The following is a 21,233-nucleotide window of genomic DNA, read 5'->3' on the forward strand; positions in this document are numbered from 1 at the left end:
ACTAACTACTCACAAAAAAGGACAATTAGAAACACTTTGATCAGACAAACGTTAAAAATCTGGGTCACAGACTCGTTTTCTTTGATGCATTATTCAATGCCAAAAAACCAGAGGCTAATTAAATGTCTGTTCAGGTTAGTTTATTTTAATTTGCAGTTTACAAGCCAGTAATGAGTAAAGGTTACGTAATGTCTTGTAAACGAGAGATAATTACATATGCCAGGTTCCTTCTGTATCATATAATAAAACGAGGTCGAATCCTGTTTTGCCATTCACTGCAGTGGGCCAATTTATATCGACAAAAAACATTCTTACATATGTCGTATGCTACAATAATTGATAAATTACATATACCATGCACATTTTATATAGTTCGTGCTAAGTAACGCTTATTTTCGGACGCATTCTCATTTTTTTTTCAATTTTACGAACTTGATAATATACTGATACGATAACCTATAATGACTCGTTCATAAGACGGGCCTGCCAATAATACGCATGGGGCATCGTTGGTATTTAGGTGGCATTGAAACAAACTAATAAGTCCATTATATCATCTCATTATACCGTAATGTAGCTACTGTATCAAAAGGCCTATATAAAAAATAATACTCACGACGTCCAAAATGACGAAAACAGCCATGCTGACGTCAGAATTGGCAACAGCCAAAGGCGTCTTTTCAAGGCAACAAGGCACAATATAGACATGACACCTGGTGGTTTTCTTTGCTTTGTAGTCTCCGTGCTGAAAAATAAAGACAACCACAATTAGTTACAATGAAATACAAAAATATATCCCATAAATACTAATAAACGGTTTAATCACATGACCTTGCTTGTTTTTCAATGTGATAAAATCATCAAGTTTTTTTGTGTAGTACCTAAATAGTCCGTGTTTTCTGTCGTGTTAAAGAAGACAAAATCCTTAAGTGATCAAAGTGACAGTGTTCCACAACGTTTAATTTGCACGAGTTATGTGCACAGAATTTATATGGGTGGCCTTTCTAAATTTCAGAAGGAATTCTTTGCGTTCTGGAACAACCGAGTTGGTAATATGAATAACTTTATAAGTCTACGATGGAAGTAATAGTAAACTTTCTTCGAGCAAATTACGGTTGCGACTTAGTGTCACAACATAAAAGAACAACCATGTACTCGACAATGTCATCGGTGTATTTGCCCAACATGCTAAATACAGACAATTATTAAAGCAAATTGTTTTGCATTTATCAAATAAAATTTGTTAATATGGTATGCTTGTTTTAAATTACGTTTTTCTTCATTTGCTAAAATGGTCCGACATTCGGAGGTTTTAAGATTTTCACATTTTTGACGTTTGTCCGATATAACACAGTCAGAAGTAAAGTTTTGTCATTGTCCAGGCTTATTTTAGTTGGTGGGGCGTATAACATTATGTAATGAACAGACACTTACATACTTACATTCGTTATTTTATAAAATCTTACATAAAACTCATACAAGAAGATTGCCACTGGCTTGCTCTTTATCCTCATAGACTGAAAATGCGTATATTTAATAAAGTAACACCTGTAACATCCTATATAATTGAAATATGTTTTAGTTAACTAAGTTAACGCTGGAAAAACTCATACAACACATTCTAATATATGTCTCCAAAAATAGCAACTACATTTACAAATCAATTTTATGCAAAAAGTGAAAAATACGTATATCTGTATCATGTACCACGTGTTAAAACAGTCCAAAACAAGCTTCTCACATGTTTATATCATCTCTCAATATTTCCATACAATTCTTGCCAGCAAAGTTGATCAAAGTTAACGCTTCGTTATTTTGCGAAGATAGCAATTTATCAAAATAGGACCAACTTCACATTCCAAAATCAACACACAGGTGCAAATATAATTCAAGGGTAACTGTTTTAAAATATTCTTATTGAAAAATATCCTTATTTTCACCACTTTTTTCTGTATTTCTCTTAAAGTGAAATAGATATAATATGTAATTTTCGTTATTCATTATTCTTTAAAGTATTTCGTCCACATATAATTCTGCTACAGCAAATTATCCGCCCAGAAAGTAACATTTCACACACAAAAACCAAATCGTTGTATTCAACTAATTTTTCAACTATAATATAGTAATTTTCGTCAAGATTTTCATTACAATTTTGGTACACACTTTGAAGATTTCGTTTAAAGAAAATTTTTGATACATACGCTTGCTAGCTAGTTTGACAGGAGACGAGGAACACCCTGTTGTAATGACTTATATACACCTGTCTACTAATTAAAACAATTAAAAACTACATGACAAAAACTTTCACAACAAACGTCAATATGATATTTGATTTTGACAGTAAAAGCCTCATGACAAAAATGATCAAATTTTAATGTCAAGTTAGTCTATATAAGTTTTTACAACATACAAATCAGTTTCAGAAAGTTTTCATTTATCAACTCCGAGAAGGTGCTTTAATACAAAATAATGCAATTCGTCAGCAGCGAAAAAACATCCTCTCATTATCATCATCATTATCATCATCATCATCATTATCATCATCATCAATATCATCATTATCATCACTAACATCTTAACGTTATCATCAACGTAATTTCAGCCATACTTATATACTAATTTGTAATTTCCCACTTGGTTATAAACCATAACTTTTTTATGAAATTAACAACTATGATAATCAAGAATTTGAAAACTAGAAAATTTGCCAAAATTAATAAAAGGCAACGTCCAAGCTGTTTTTCTAACCCACTTAAATAAATAAGCAGTATCGAAAGTCAAAATATTCTAAGTTAACAAACAAAATGCACAGCAAACAAACTCGTAGCTTCGCACAAATGTAATATAAAAATAATAAAATAAAAACAATGATATATCAAACACATGATAATTAAAATGATGTTCAGTAAAATACCTTCTCCGGACAATGATTTCATTGATCATCCATGACGTCACATATAAATTAAAAGCTCACCACATAATTTCCACATTTTACTATTTTTGATTAACAAAATAAAATAAATTTAAAACTTGAAAATCTATCTACAAAAAAACCCGAAAAACAAAAACCTCACTTTCAGATAGAAAAACCTATCCTGTACCAAAAAAATAAACAACAATTTCTAAACCTTTCAGCATTTTCTAAAAAGATTCATACCTATATATCCAAAATGTATTATCTGTTAATCTTCTATCACACCTTTCTAAACTACTCTAAATCTTTTGCACCTTTTTACCGTACCACATTAAAAGAAAATAATTTCATTAATGCACGTGCTCCTCGAACTTCACGTTAGATTCAGCTTAAATCTTACCTTACTGTAATCTTAAATGTATGCACTGTATCAAAATATTACTTTCGAATTCCAATTTTAATTAACTTCTTCGAAAATGACTTTATATTCCGCCTTTTCAAATAATCCATACATATGAACATGAATAAAATATTTATAGATGAAAATCTTCTCAGAAAATTCACACCAAAAGAAATAACAAAATTGAAAAAATTCCCGCAAAAACTACGAAATTTAAATAAACATCTCTTACTTTCCTTGTAAATTTTAAGAACAAGTTAATTCAGTTTGAAATCCGCCTTTATTCTCCTAAGAAAAACTATCATAATAATATTTTAAAATTCCGCCTCTAAAAATCCTAGAGAGATCACGTGACCTGTGCAAAATGAAGAGCTATGATGCAGTAAATATTTACGTTAAAAGATGGAACGGCCGTCTTTATCAAAGATGAGAAATATGCAGAAAACAAACAATCTCGGGGTAAAAAAAGGTTTGTAAGCACTCTCTAACGATCCTAGCGACAGATAAAGTTAACGCATACAATGATTAAACAACCTCCGTTCATTACCGTCCGAGATTGGAAAAAAATGCTAGAGAAATAACTTCAAGGTGTCTGATAGCTGGAGAAAAAATAACACACTCGCCAAACACGGAATTTAGCCAAACTGTGCGAGAAATTGCGCTCAATAGCAACATTATAATGTTCTCGTGTTGGTGCTACTATGACGTCGGGGTATTAACCGGTAAAATCAAGGGTCAAAGCTTCGAATCATACTAACAGGCAAAGTTCCTCAGACAAACATTCATCTACTAACTTGTAAGAACTTATCTATTAATTACATTCAGATCACAGAACTAAAAAAATGCGTGTTGGTCGGAAATGATCAACACATATAAGATGCAGGGAATATACATCATATGATATTGGCCCCCCAATTAAATGGTAAGCTACACAGAGCAACAGTCATGTTACCAAGCGGATGAAGACTTATAATATCCAAAACTCAAAAACTTCCGCGGCCATTCCAGGACCAAAACGTCAAACATTTTGGAGTTAAATCCATTAAAAGTCCGTTTAATTACATCAAACCAAGTTTGCCCTTTTGGTCTTACTTAATAAAACGAACAATACTGCAATTTGCCGAATTTTCATGCAGTTATGAACTTGTCGAAGTTGTAACTTAAAAATCATATATCAATATAACTGCTATAAAGCTGTAAAGCAATCGCTCAATGCCACAATAAAACAATAGTTAAAAATGTATATTTGTAAACAAATGCTCGTGCAAATGTTTATGCAAAAATAGCGTGAGATTTCTTGACATTAAATGAAGAAAAATTATTAAAATAAAACAATTGTCTAGATGTTATAGTTTTATTCAAGGTACAATTAAGGTTATAAAAATGCAATTTAAAGGTTAGAATCATTTTCTGCGTTTTTAATAACAGTTTTTATATTTTACTAGTGCTGCTATTAAAATGTTACGTTACCTCAACAGTAATGGCGTGGGTGTGTAGATGAACAAAAAACGTTAACAAAAACAGTATTAATATAAAAGGGCAGCGTATCAAAACATCTCAAAATTAACATATTTTTTATAAACATTCAGCTTTTATTTTTTGCCCATTAAAGTCGAACGTTTAGATGACAGTCTGACCGTTTAGAATAAAAATGTGAACACCTGTGCTGTAATTAATTTACAATAAAAATGTACATACACTTACTTATTAGTATGTATTAGAACAATGCTTTTTATCACTATATGAGTGAGTGAGTGAGTGAATAAGTGAGTGAATAAGTGAGTGAATAAATGAGTGAGTGAATAAGTGAGTGAGTGAATAAGTGAGTGAGTGAATAAGTGAGTGAGTGAGTGTGAGATGGTGAGTGAGTGAGTGAGTGAGTGAGTGGACAACAGTAAACAACAACAACAAAATTCCGATAACAATTATCAACTTGGAATATAGTTTATCGCTAAACTGCAATGCCAAAGCAAGCCTCTCTAAATCTTTCTAACAAGAGGGCCACCAAGGCCCTTTATCGATCATCTGTGGACATGGACAATATTTTATTATTTACTAATTCCTATAAAGCTTCATAAAAAATCGGCTAAGTGGCTGTGGTAAAATCTTATTTCTGGTTGTGGTAAAATTACATCTCAAATTTATATCATATTTCTAAATTTATACAGTCATGATTTAAGCAAATACCAAAAGCTAACTGTTCAAATATTTTCAGGAAAAAAAATGATACAAAAGATGTCTGCAATGCACAAACACCGTACAGACAAGAAAGACAACTGCTGTAAACGTTTGACATTCATTACAATAGTTACTTCCCATTGTTAATAAATGCGTAAATCATAAGTATCAATTAATTTCCGTTAACTGAAAATTAGAAAACCACTCTTCGCCAGAATAAATAGAACTGACGTTAGAAAATCCGATAAAAGTTCAAATTGTAAAGGATGAATAGATTAATTTCCCGCTATATACGTCATTTCTATAAAAAGCACCTCTTATATTGTCATGTAGTTTTTATAAAATATTTCTTTACAGCAATGCGGTCGCATGAACCTACATCTATGACAACTTTTCGGATAAAATAACGTCTTTCCTCAAACTCTATCTAGCCCCTTTTCCATGGTAAACAATCAGATAAAACTTTAAAGACATTTTCTATTCATATGACATTAAAACTGAAGAATGGTTTTAATTAAATTAAACCACGCTCAAGACTACTTCCTGGAAGTAAATCAGTACAAGTGTCCTATGAGAAAACAAAGTTGTGACCCAGATAGGCTCGAACCCTCGATTTCTGGCACCTTCACCACAAGACCGACGTTCTATTGAATTGTATTATTTCATATTTCGTTGAATTAATGTAAATATGATAAATATGCCATAAAAATATTCGCAAATGCAAAGGTAAAATGTATGCACATTATTAAATAATATTAACTGCATGCAATAAAACAGAAAATATGCTTCTTGGTAATTAAACATGAAAATAAACGAAAAGCAGACTACCGAAATCTTAGTTCGAGATACAGTAACAGAAATACTAGCAGGAATTTTCTGTGAGCAATAACTGATAATAAAATTATAATTATCACAAAACAAGAATCATGCATGTTAGCTTAGATAATATAGTTTCTATTTTGTCTACATACTTGTTTCAACTCTGCAATTCAAAAGCGTTAAAATGTTGAGGAAAAATATGGAAAATTTAAAAAGGTCACTGATAAATAAAATACCAAAACATTGTAGTAACATACATGTATTCAATGGTCTGAACAAATATGACCTTCCGTGACCTAACAGATAATCTATTATTAGACCCAGTGACTGCCATGAGATAAGTGTGAGATAAGGACGGATTGAAGGACGGACCGAAGGAAGGACCGAAGGAAGGATCAAAGAACGGATCGAAGGATGAAGAAAGAACTGAAGGACACAAGGAAAGTAAGACCGAATGACACAACTGCGGTTATATTTCACATATAAAACTATTATACATACATTTTAAGTTACAACTGGGGCAAATTAAATTTCGAAGCAACTATGATAAAAGATTGCGCTTCCCCAAGACAACGTATAAATACAAATATATTTCCTTACCTAGATATTCCTAAAGAATCGTTCGTATTATTACTATTATAAAACATTGATTCAAACCGACTAATTGACAAATTCATATTGAAGCTACGAAAACTCATAAAACTCTTATATATATTTTTATCATGTGAGAATTATATATAAATTAATCTATCATCATATCTACTTTAACAATGACCTGGTGACAAAAATAATGAACATGTGTAAAAATGGAATTATTGCTATTGCGTAATACTTTGCTTAGTTTCGAATTCAAAGTAAAGCTTGTGTAATACAGTTATTATAAATACATCTTTCGGACTGTTCTATTAAACGGTATTGATGGAAACGGGAAAACACTTTAGAACTAAAAGATGAGTAATTGCGGGGGATATTACATAATCGTATATTTATATTACCAGTCTATCTGTTTATATTTTTGTATATATATGACTTTTACCCTGCTTCAGAGAAATCAAACATTCATCATCCAAAAGCAAAGTCATTCATTCTCAAAATTGAAAGGTTTCCGGGAAAAATAATGGTGACCAATCAATCCTACATATTCGGATATTTTACAAAACGCCTACGTGACATAAACGATTTTATCATGGTCAACTAATTCATTGCTAGGATGTACTTTCAATCATAAGGTTTAATAATTTCACTGTTACGCCTCTAAAAGAATACTTATATATAATAATTAACCCTCCCTTCAAACGTGTATCTACATGTCTGCATGTGATTATTACTAAGATATTGCACCATTTAAACGTACAATAGTGCTTTAAAAAAACATTTTAAGGTTAATTTTCGGTCGACCAACTTTCGTAAACTTCTCATATTTTCACATATTTGACATGTGAAACGATAAGAATAACCACATGGTCTTTGCTACCCCACACTGCACAGTGTGAACAAGTACAACAGAATGGTTTCATTTTTATGAATGATAACTCTAAGGATTGTTTATTTCCTTCTGTTAAGTACAAAAGAATATCCGTAGGTCAAACATCACCAGAGAAAATAAAAATATAGTTCGTATACTGTATAACTCTTTTCATAGCAAATGTGTGTCACCTTCTCCACATATAGTTGAAACAGCATTTGAGGAAGAATAACTGTTGTCGTCCACTAGGTTGTCTATGATATACATGTGCCGTGTCCAGAATTCGATGTCACGCTTATAAAACGACCTCCTTAGAAGTTAAATATGAATAAATAGGGAAATACTCACAACTCCCCATTATAATGACGACTTCTCTAAAGTTTATGCGAATATCATAGCTGGACGGTTATCAAATACATAAAATAGTAGTTATATTTTATTCATTCTTGAACTTCAGTTTTCACTATCTGTATCCATTTGACATTTAGCATAATATAACCGTTATCATGAAATGTGGCTGAAAAATTACAGTACTTACAGAAATTTTCTGAATCATTCTGGCCTTTCTAAATTTATGACTTTTTAACCTTTTTATCAATCTTTGTATAGATTAAGATTTTAAGTACATGCTGTTAAAACTCAAAATAAAAGATAAAATATGGACATTTAATAAACACTGGCACTTCCAGATATGGAACCAGATACCACACCGCAATACAGAGAAGTCAAAAACTTGACACTTGATTTAATAATAAGAAAAATAGTTTGGTATCGAAACTTTTCGGTCGTTTAGTAGGCGAGGTGTTCGCCAGTCCGAAGTGTGTATTTCAGAAAAAAAATTAGAATAGTATTACTACATAACCACGGCTTTAATTGTAAAAATGTAATTAAAGCAGTGTTACAATATATTAGTCGTGGAAAACTATTAACGGGAACCACTGCAAAATTCTGATTTTTGTTTAAGAAGGGACTATTTCAATCCTCATTGTGTCATAATCGGCAAGGTGTTCCGAATGGGCAATATGAAATCGCTACCCTTGCCGATTCAAAAAAATGAAAGTGACATCAGCAATCGTAACCTTTCGGCCATTTCCGTCAAACTTCGGATAATCGCCGACGAGGTCTTCCGATAGGAAATCAAAGCACTGAATGTACTGATGGGGAGGCTATGAGAGAATGTTTCAGACTTATAGTTTCTTTTCTTTTTCCTTAAAATGTGCTACCAAAATAAAAAGATATGCACATTGCGCTATCTATCCTTACTGTTGTGTTCAACCATTCATATATATGGTTAATGTTCCAGAACATTTCATTGAGGTCTACATTCGGACTGTTAATCATTCAAATTTTGAAAAACCTAAACTGTCAATAATAAATGACATACCAGCAAGTATGACGACTGTTCATTATCAGATAACAATAACATTTTACAACTGACGGTTCCTTATCAAAATATTCTAGGACTGTTCATCATAAATACTTTATGTCATTTTAATATTATTGAATGATAATAACAACTGCAAGTGATGCAACATTTTTATTGAACATAAAAATTATACACATTTAGATGTACCATAATTGAGATCAATTAGATACTGTCTTGTGATGAGTATTAATATTCATGCTATACGGACAGAAGGTTGTCTTCTCCAGAAGCAAATCTCGAATAAAACCACGTTTCAGAAAATTATTCCCATTTCGTTACTGACGGCGTCGGATAATATTAAAGCTAAATATTTCTGGAAAAAATACATATCTGCAAAGCTTATTCAAAACTGAATCAACCTAAGTGAAAATTGATCAGGAAGTTATATCTTCTTTTTTTACCGCCAACACTCAACCAACTTATGGTAGTTCAATCGATAGATTCTACGTGTATTTTTAAACCTCACTAGCTTGAAATATATACTGCGGAAAATCTGTTGTTAACAGGGTGTGCGGTTATTACGTAGGATTTTCCCTGTCGACCATTTCCCGCAAATAGATGAGAACATCGAAGCCGTCAGTGCTATGAATGGTGTTATAAATGGCGTGTTTGAAAGTTTTTGTTGAAACCTCTCCAAATCCCTCCAGAGGCGTGCACGTCGCGGAGAAGGCACACGGAAGGTCATAGTCAAGTCATCATAAGTACCAGAGGTGATTGGTTGACCTGTCGTGACTTACTCTGGAGGTTTGGCGCTAATAGATGCCGTTTTTGTTGTCGTCAGTCAGAAAGTTGATGCCTTGACGGTATTGTCGTCTCCTTTACCACCAAAGAACGAAGAATGGGCATCCAGGAAGAATCTGCTTGAAAAAGACGTCCCAGATGCTATAATCTCGGACATATGGTTATTCCGGCGCCGAGTAAAACTTAAAACACATACACATTTGTTGAAAACAAAACAAAAAAACAACAACAACACATTTTCTGTAGTAATTTTTCAAGTGTTGTAAAATGAATAAGAAATTCCTCTTATGCCGCCGATTATTTTTAGAACACAAACATATAAGTTCTTTTTTATTTTTCAAATAAGCATTAATCATTTCAACGCGCGCAAATATCGTTTTCAAATTAAAGTTTCGTAAGATATGTTAATGACTTCCCGATGCTCGACTGTAAGTAATTTGTATATGTATGCGGTTTTTTTTTTGTTTTTTTTTTGTTTGTTTGTTTTTGAATTAAAGCTTCTTATTCTTTAATATTTTTTATGTATCTCATAATCTGTATTGAAAATTTGAATTTTATTACACATGGACTATCAAATTATGATGCGTTGCCCTAGAATTGAATAAACTTTCTAATTACACAATACGGGGTCATACTGATCTTTGCGTCTTTCTCTGAAATAATTATTTCCTTGTTAAAACATATTTGACCACATATTTCTGTCAATTAACTCTTCACTTTACTTCCGATTTTTGTTGTACGGAAACACATGTTTCTATTTGTGTTTTCTAATCAATTCGAATCTATAATCAGTTTAATGGGATCACCACCGGGTAAACGACTACTAGGTACGTACTTTGGTCATGTTTTTTACCCCAAATATTTGAATGTTTCTATTGGGATTAAAATGAGCATAGTTAACTAAACAACTGGTTGTATAAATCCCTGACCTGTCTAATTCTAATTATGAGATTAGTGAATATATAAGACTTTCACTACAAAATATTCCTAAACAAAAGAGCACATGTTTAAATTTATTCCTATACAAATAAAAGATCAGAGTAGGGATCGGTCAATTGCCAGACATATTTTTAAAAGATACTTTTATGTTAAAAGTTTGATTAATGAATTATGTAAGATGAAAATATAAGTATTGCTTTTTTTATTTTCCTAATGTAAAATGTAATATTGTGATGGAATTTTGTCGGAGGGTCCTTAGGGGTTTTGTAGTTAAATAGTTTTTTTTCGGCGATAATGGTTCAAGAATATAATGTTTTCAAACTATATGTTCATCACCATCAGTGAATTTTTAGTTAAATGTATGCAAAATATTTACTAACAGCCATATGATATAGCGGTTTATGACCGTTTTCCGCGTACAGCCTCCTGGGGTGTACTAATAAGTTAGTTTTCCTTAGTTATCACGCAAGCATGATCCATGTCTCTGATGTAAGCGACAGTTTACAATTATTTGTCTTTAAAAAATATTAAGGACTATTAATGGTTTATAACAAGAAAAGAACATGCATGATATCAGGTATATATATGTTAATATACGTACCTGATGATATTGAGAATACGGTGTTGCAACGTTCTAGTTAATGACCCGTCATAAACAGCTGGTCGCTGCGTAGTAATTGGAAAATTGTTATCAAAAATAATAAAGAATATTTGCCACTAAATTAAAGCATTTACTAATAAATTTTTATTTATGCTTTTTGTTAAAAAAATATTGATAAAGTTATTATTTTGAAGGGTTTTCATACCAGAACTATTTATTACAGACGCACGTATGCCTAAACCTGATTACCGCGGCAGTATGACGTCACGGAGTAGTGATTTAAACAAAAATCAAGAATTTTTCAGAGAATTATTATCTTTACAAATTGCAGATATGAAATTAAAGAATGAAAATATTTTCATATTGTAAATGTCTGTGATGAGTGATGAGTCAGCTTAGAAAATATCAAGGTACTATTTTTTGACCTGATTACCGCGGCAGTAAGATTTGACAGATGGTTATTAACATTGGGTCGGCATAGCCTCCCCAAAAACACAATGTCATAAAGCGGGTCAGTCAAGTAAAACTGAACGCAAGATATTTTAATTTTGACAGTCAATAATTACAGGGCTGGGAATCAAAACTGCGTCGTATCCTACAAAATGTAAACAAACGCCGCCATCTTGGAGCGAAAAAAGTATGTTTTTGTTTATAACTGTTTTTGTTGGAAATGACTGAAAACAAGATATATGTATTAACACGCTACACTATTTTCCGCTTCGTTCGGTATATGTTGCTTGCACAACTATTTTGTAAAACAAAAGTTATAGCGAACTTGCAAATCGAAGCGGGGCAGAATTTTTATGAAAATGTGTGGATACGACGCAGTTCATATTGCTTTATCTATCGTTTTTTCCTTCAAATCAATTATATACTCATTTTCAGAGTTCACCATAAACTTCAAAACATAATTTTGCATCATTTACTAAACTTTCATTTAAAAGAGATGTTTATTTTCCAAGAAAATAATTATTTTTACGAAATGATACGACGCAGTTGAAAATAAAATATGATACGACGCAGTTGTATTTTCATTGCAGGCTGAATATTGGTTAAACTATTTTAATGATGTGCTAGGTATATGCTAATAACGTCCAACAACATTTCTTGTTTACAACTTAAGTCAAAAGCAGAGGTCACTCATTGGTTTCATAAAAATGGAAATGTAATACAATTCTATTAAGGCTGCATTTTTCGATCGCATTTTAGTACTAATCATAAGCATCTACAAATTCCAGAAAGCTGTATCAAATGCAATATACATTGAAACACGTGATCGCACACCCATATGACAACGTGTTCTAGTGTTGCCTTAGCATGCTTATAAACTTGTTCCCGTGAGTTTGAAATGGGAGTGATTACTATTTTTGATACAAAATTCAATATTCCAGTGTAACCTCTCCTGGACCCTGTATTAATCAGGAATGACAAAAAACAAAAGAGAAAGAATTACAAATTTTGAAAAGGTCTCTCGCTATCGGGAATGCGCAAATTGCATGCCTTCCTTTGTTACTTGTAATTAGCAATAATTTCCGTCAATTCCGTTATTACGTATTGTCTTTTACGTGCCGATTTTATTGTCTTCATTTTCTTAATAATCGATGAGAACAGATGAGCTTTATTATTTGAAACTGAACATTAAATTGTTAAAATTATATTATAAATGGTTAAGCTACAATATATTTTTGCGTTCCGTTTAGTCATTTTATGTTCAGTGCCGCGGAACTTTACCCCTGATTTTGTCGTACTGCGTTTCTTTATCACCGATGAGGAAAGGTCTACGGAATTTATTTTCTATATTTGCACTTATAATTATCATTCTTCTCCGTCAAAAAACTTTAAATTTTCAAATCGAGTTACATATGATACAACTACAAATTATTTTGTAAAAATGGTGTCCGTTTTGCAAAGGTATTTCACGCTATGCACCGATAAATTTGATGCAGATATAGGCAGACATGATCTTTCAACAGTATTGAAGAATTATTAAGTTTTCACAATATTGAACAGAAAATTTAGGTCAGATTATCTTATCGAATTTTCAACAGACTAGAAACATGACATCTTAACATACCTTCATACTAAAGTGATTTTTATTTGATAATGAATTGCCTGAAAACTTAAACAAAAGTTTTCAGAAAATGACTTCACAGAGGATTACCTCCTGTTTACATTGAAAATTTCTCTGCTAGTCATACCGAAATAAGAAATTTAAATTTTATTCTCTTTATAATTAATTCAAATATTTATAATCTTAAAACTTCACGCCAGAAGTTAATAAAAAGCTGCTTATTTGTACAGCTGACGTTAACAAATTTTGTTGAAAAAACAAATCAGACAGGTGTGTCCGACCGAGGCCGAGCTGTTTATGTTTACTGAATTCAAATCACTTGAACTGAACTGCTATGAATTCGAAAACCACCAGGGACTTTTTATTCTTTCGTGTGGAAAACCTATCAAGCTAGTTTCAAAATGTCGATGGTTCTCTGCAGGTACAACATTTTGCCTGAAATAATGCACAAAGGCGCACCTGAGGTCCTCGCCCCTAGTAAAGCTAATGTGTAGAGTGAAAGTTTGAAAAGAAACCACAAAAAAGCAGTCATTACCCAGAACATGCAGAACCACAGTTAACTTAGAGCGTAGCTAGCCAAAATGAATTCAAGTTAATAGATTTCTACATTTTTTTTTGCGAAAAAAATTAGGGATAATATTGAACATACAGGAAAATATAAGAAATTATTTCAGATATTATGATCAATAAGGTAACATGTTCATGTTAAACTGAAAAGTCGCTTCCGCAATGTAAACTTTCAAATTAAATGGTATAATGGACATGGCACATTGTATTCTAAATAATCAAAAGCAACAGAACATTGCTATACACCGCAAATGATCTGGGGGTTTTTTTTTATCTAGAGCAAGTGATTATTCCATAAAATAGAAATGTATTGCCAAAATTATCCCTGTTGAAAAGACTGCCAAAAATACAACTGCGTCGTATCATATTTTAATTTCAACTGCGTCGTATCATTTCGTAAAAATCATTGTTTTCTTGGAAAATAAACATCTCTTTTTAATGAAATTTTAGTAAATGATGCAAAATTATATTTCGAAGTTTATGGTTAACTCTGAAACAAATATATAATTGATTTGAAGGAAAAAACGATAGATAAAGCAATATGAACTGCGTCGTATCCACACATTTTCATAAAAATTATGCCCCGCTTCGAGTTGCAAGTTCGCTATAACTTTTGTTTTACAAAACAGTTGTGCAAGCAACATATACCGAACGAAGCGAAAAATAGTGTAGCGTGTTAATACATATATCTTGTTTTCAGTCATTTCCAACAATAAAAGTTATAAACAAAAACATACGTTTTTCGTTCCAAGATGGCGGCGTTTGTTTACATTTTGTAGGATACGACGCAGTTTTGATTCCCAGCCCTGAATTATACGATTACGAAACGTTATAGAAATATATTTTCACTTACGTTAATGACTAACTGTCGTCTGCTCGTAAAAATGTGTATTCCACACAGTTTATAAATGTATATCCTGTCTTGTTATTACATAACGTGCTACTTCCGATTACAGTACCTTATTGTATTTTAACTTGTACCTTTATTGCAATAACAGGAAGTAAACTTGTTTCAGATATTTTTTATTATTCAAATAAAAAGTATGCCCTTTATTTGTTTGGCAAGTGCTTATAATAATAAAATGTCACAGCAGCGTTCCTAAAAGAATTTCGATGTGTTTTATTTGAATGTGAACATAAGACTGCCTAATAATCCTGGAACTTGTGAAAGAAAACGGAACGTACCCGGATGTAAGATTGCTCGAGGCGAAATAATTAATGAAGATACGCGTACTTTCACATTGTTTGAGATATTTGATAATTACAAGAGAGCTAAAAATGGTTTTAATGTATACTATGAAATAATCTGCCAAACAATGCTTATACATTAACTTTTAAAAACGGCGCATGCGCAAACAATAGTGACAGATTGTAATCAACTTGAAAAAGGAAATTTGACAAAATGGCAAATTTCGTTCCTTTACCCAGGAATGGGAAAATATGTGGCATTGTGAAGATATATATTTTTATAATAATTATAAGTCAAATCAAATAAGATCTGTTTGGCTCACAAATGTGCACATCTCAAAGGTTTTCGTTCCAATTTCAAGGTAACAAAAATACATTTCATCATGTTAGTGTTAACGATACAATATCTTTTCATTGATAAAATCGTGTTTTATTCATTGTCTGTACTTTTATCAAGCAAATTATACATATATCCTTAACGTTCAGGAAAAATGACTACAATCTACATTACTGATTACGTATCAACATTCAAAATTGCATCTTAATTATCTTACGGCAATTTTCTCCTCTTAAATGATAACACGAACCGGTAAATTATCTTATCTTTTACTCAATAATCAACAACGTAAACAAATTACAGAGAAAAAAAACGCATCCTTTTGCACAAACAACGATTATCAAAATACACGAACAAAAAAAATCGCACGCGATGACATATTTTGAGAATCGCATCTTCTCAGCGATTTCCGCCAAACTTTGGATAATGATAATTTTGTTGTACCCTCTTCCCAAGCACTAAAACAGTAAAAACCTCATTTTTAATACACAAAAGTGAAGCAATTGCCAGTATCAACGTAAGTTATCCAGTAAGTTATAATCAGTATACATAAGTTGAAAATAAAATAAAATTGTCACAATACAACGGTCAATGTCTCGGTTTTAAGGTCAAGGCCATACTTGCTCTTTAGATATAGTAGGCAAAGAAAGCAACTTGGTTACATAATTTTGCAAAGTGTAAAATAAAACAAAATAAGAAGGTCGCGCGCGCGTTCAACAGCATCCTAGTGCTTAATAGGTGACTTTTTTTTAATAACAATTTGATGAAACAAACACTACTTTAGGAGGCCCAATCCCTTGTAAATGAATAAGGAATTAGTTTTTTCCGTCACATGTGAATAATGTGGTGGAAGAAAAGATCCGGATCGAAATGTTTTTTACTGGTTGAAAGTGTGAAACATTGAACATGTAAATTAACATAGGTTTACCAATGACCAAATAGCTCTAACAGATTGTGATTTTTTTATATCAAGCATTGATAAGATATTCTAAGATAAATATCCGGATATCTGATGAAAAGAGCATTGATATATGTATAATATACAACACGTAAACGATAACAGTGATAAAATTGTGAATTATTGTTGTATAACGGATACGTAATGGTGATTTAAGGTGAATTACTGTAATCCACGGTGATTTATGGCAAAGAATTATATAAAACAAATGATTTATCTCCCATGTATCACATAATACATGTTCGTATGTCACAGCTGTTTAAAGAAAACAAATTTAAAATGAAAGCATACTGATCTTGTTATATCATCAATTTCTCGTAAGCAGCTTGTACATTATTTAAAGTTTATAAGGGAGGTAACTACACTAAATATAATTATTTGGTCTGTAAACTCGCTGGCCTAACTTTAGTCATGTGAGGTATTTTTGAATAAAAACTGACCAGGTGAGATCTCAAAGTCTTGAGTAAGGCATGCAATATCATGGTTGTCATTTTTCAAAAACTTTTAAATACTTTCTGGTCCAGTAACTGAACTCAAAGGGAGGCAACTACAATCGCCCTATAAGTCTAGTACTAGAGTTGTGGTTCATGTGACAATTACGCCCACACGTATACACCCGCAAAAAATACATTCAACATTGGTATTCAAATACTATCATATAAAATCACACAAAATTTATCAATTGCAGATCGCTGTAATAAAATACCCATGAAATGCAATATCCGAACATGTCGACTCTAAAAACTATCAAAATATACATAAATATTTGTGTATAGATCATTTAAATCTCATTTTACTTCAAGCAAGTTTTATAATTAACAACCTCGTTTATTTTATTTCATTTTCTCCTCCTTTGGAACACAGTCAAAACATCCGAAGGTGAGCGCTTCAGTTTCAAATGTCATTCATAATTTATAATTAATATTATATTTTTGGGTCACAACTACATTATAGAGGTCACAATGCAACTTTCCAGCTTAACTTGCAGACGACAACCTCAGGGTTGGGGATATCCATTTTAATTTTTTCAATGTACGAAATTTTTACACCCGTGCAGGACCTGAAAAACCTCATAACTTTTTCTAAACATGACAGAATTAAGTACCCTTTTTGGGGGTCGAACCTTAAAGGGCGGGGAACAGCGCCATTAAATGTTTAAATTTCCTTCTAAAAGATGAAATTATGAATTCAAGTATAGTTAATTCATGTATATACATGTGTAAGACAAAACACCTTCATGTAAATGTTTTTCATTCTCTACTTTTTACCCATAATAAAAAATCACGCGGTAAAACATGGGTCGTAGGTTCAAACTATCGTTCCCAGCGGCAGTAATCTATTTACTTTCGTTAACCACAAAATAATCATATTCTGCATTTACGTATTATTATTTCTTTACACTTTATTAATGTATTTTACGGTGTACAGTGTAAAAACACACTTAAAATTATAAAAGAGAAACTAGCTTTAAATTTTATTACATATATTTTGTTATTTACTGACCATCTGCACCAAATGACCAAAAAATGCATGACAGCGGTGGTCGAATGGTGTACAGTTTTAATTAAGTGACCCGGAATGCGGTTGGCCATCTTTTATGATATATTTATGGCATTTTTAGTGTAATAATAGCAACATAAAGTCTGCAGTTTATTACTATTATACAACAGGCAATCGACCTAGTAATAATTGTTACTACAGGTGTAAGGAAGCACATAAAATATCATTTGATAAACGCATCAAAATGACAATGATGATGATGACGACGGTGATAATGATGATGGTAATGATGATGATGATGATGGTGATGATGCTGCTGCTGCTGCTGATGATGATGATGATGATGTAATTGGTAGCATCGCCATCATCATTTATAATATGATAGTGTGTACCATGTAACTGCCTATAAATTAGCACAAATAAAGGGAGGTAAAAAGATAAAGTTGGAAGGGAGGTAATAAAATTTATGTAAAATATCTCATAAAATATTCCACAGCAGGGAAATAATAATTCACTCGTATCAACAGCGTTTAGAAAATATGAATTCGACATAGAATATAAAATGTTATTTCTATTACAGCAGGAGTAAGTTTTGAATATTCACCAATCATATTGATAAAAGCAAGAGCTATCGATAAGGCAACGTGCTCGACTTTTCTCAGTGACTGATAGTTAAATAAGAGACTGGATAATGTTAAAATTAACAAAATTAAAGATTTCAAAATCAATCAAAAATGCAAATAATGTACATGGCATAGTTATGAGTCTTGTATATTGTCCAAAGAATTTTACAAAGGGCGTTATTTTATTCAAAATCCACGACAAGAGTTATGGGTCTTGGAAAGTGACCATGAATTGTAATTAAAAAACACATGAATACAAGCAGTAGTTTTATGAAAGATAAATATTGCAACGAAAACTCAATTGTCAAAGGGCCATCATCCTGTATAAATCAATGTCAGAGTTATGGACCATGGACAGTGACCTCATATTATGCTCTTGAATAAGTGTGTAAAGTTACAAGCAAATATCTCTAGTGGTTGATGAGATATGATGTTGCATGCAAAATGTTATATAGACGCCCGGATGACTAGAATAGCCCTAGTATTCTTCCAATAGTCGAGCTAGACTTAATATTTACTAAAAATGTCACTGTCACTGTTCACGTGCCAAAAATCTTCGGTACACATTGGTGCAAGTGTTCAGTTTAGGTATGAAAATATTTAAGGTCTTTCATCTAAATGTGTAACATTTATAAAGTATAAGAAGAGGTTGCCACACGCTGATTTTATTCGCATTTTAAATAAGTTTTGATATTTAAGAAATATGATCCTTTCAAAGGCATGCAAGGTCACAAACATGTATCTTTTATCAATTTACACCGAAGTTAGATTTTCCATCGTTCCGTTACGACATTAGAAAGCATCAAGAGCTAATAATACTTCAATGGACTAATGCGCCGCAGATAATTATTAATTAAAACAATTATACTGACTTTAAGACAATAATGCATTTAATATAATAATACGTCAAATAAATTAATGCATTAAAATAATAATGCATTACAAATAAAAATGAACAAAAATAATTATACTGCATTAAACAGTTTTAAATGCAATAATGTGTTGAAGCTAATAATGCGTCAAAGATAATAATTCATTAAAGACAATAATGCATTTAAGAGGATAATTCGTCAGTGATTATAATGCATCCATGATAATAATCCGTGAACAATATCAATACTTTATAGATATAAGTGCGTCGATTTTGGAAATACTTCAAAAATAGTGAATACTAAAATCAATGTTGCCTAAACATAACGTTAACGCTTAACGTTTACGTTAACGCTCCAAAACGTAAATAATAATCAATACCTATCAGGAAGAAAGGGCTGCTCTAATTCCTTTACAGGTTCTATACGAGAATCGTTGTCATCATCAGCAGCAGCAAATTTCACAGTCACTTTTTCATTTTCCTCGTTAACTTTTCCCATAATCATCAACATTTAGCGTAGCTTTGCATTATTAAATACGGACATAAAAATAAGTATTTATCTCTCAATTTTGATGAAAATATCGTGAATTTATGGCACTTAGAAGATAAAGCATACAAGATAATCTCTAAATTATTCAACAAACAGTGCGTCCCCTATGTTATTCCGGCGGCTAATTCCTTTAATCTTACAGCTGACAGTATGGTCAGTTTTAATTTATCTGGCTGGACAAACATCTCCCATATGAAGTTAAGCAATCATTCAAAATGTTTGTCCCTCCACTCCAAACACGGCCTGGTAACGGGATTAATTTAGGATGACTTATAATACCTTTAGAACAAAACTGACATACTTTAATTGGACAGTATAAATTTCATGTCACTAATTCACAGTGGATTAAGCAATTGCAAAAAGGGTGGACCTGTTGAAAGAAAGGTCAATGCCACATCAAGGTCATGTCAAAAACACGTACGGGGGTCAAACCATTCATTTATGTACATTTCTAACCTTTATTCTACTAAAATTGTAAAATGAACACGTCCTGCTTTGAAATTTGGAACTGTCCATAATTTTAAAGGGGTAATAACGATGATGATGATGACTTTTGTGATAATTGATAATATTTTAATATGTTGTTTATGAATATGTTGGTGGGGTGATGATGATGATGATAATGAAAATTTGACGGGTAATGAATGTTGTTGTTTCTGGTGATGCTGCTGTTGATGTTGTTACTGATGATTGTGATGATGATGATGAATGCGATGATGATGATGATGATGATGATAATAATGATGATGATTGTGATGTTGATGATAATGATAATGATGATGATGATTGTGATGATGATGATGATTGTGATGATTGTGATGATGATGATGATTGTGATGATTATGATGATGATTGTGATGGTGGTGATGATTGTGATGATGATGATTGTGATGATGATTGTGATGATGATGATGATGATTGTGATGATGATGATGATTGTGATGATTATGATTGTGATGATGATTGTGATGATGATGATGATGATGATGATTGTGATGATGATTGTGATGATGATGATGATGATGACGATGACGACGACAACGCTGATGATTAACCTTCGATGCATTTTTGTGATACATGTAAAT

General features: G+C 31.9%; 1 protein-coding gene across 7 annotated transcripts in view; it reads right to left on the reverse strand.

Moving 5' to 3' along the window:
- Positions 1-21,233, reverse strand: part of LOC132717022 (DNA damage-regulated autophagy modulator protein 2-like) — a 48,043-nt gene that overhangs the window by 10,962 nt on the left and 15,848 nt on the right. For 3 of the 7 annotated variants that reach the window (XM_060700384.1, XM_060700386.1, XM_060700385.1), the window contains exon 2: positions 617-745. In XM_060700384.1, the coding sequence (XP_060556367.1) occupies positions 617-745 (129 nt within the window). Of the gene's footprint in view, positions 1-616; positions 746-2,914; positions 2,959-3,546; positions 3,674-6,911; positions 7,045-14,974; positions 14,999-21,233 lie in introns of those variants that run through there. The other 4 variants (XM_060700389.1, XM_060700383.1, XM_060700388.1 and 1 more) reach the window with 4 other exon arrangements.

Source organism: Ruditapes philippinarum, unplaced genomic scaffold (assembly GCF_026571515.1).
Source record: "Ruditapes philippinarum isolate M1 unplaced genomic scaffold, ASM2657151v2 ctg121_1_1_1_1, whole genome shotgun sequence".
NCBI lineage: Eukaryota > Metazoa > Mollusca > Bivalvia > Venerida > Veneridae > Ruditapes > Ruditapes philippinarum.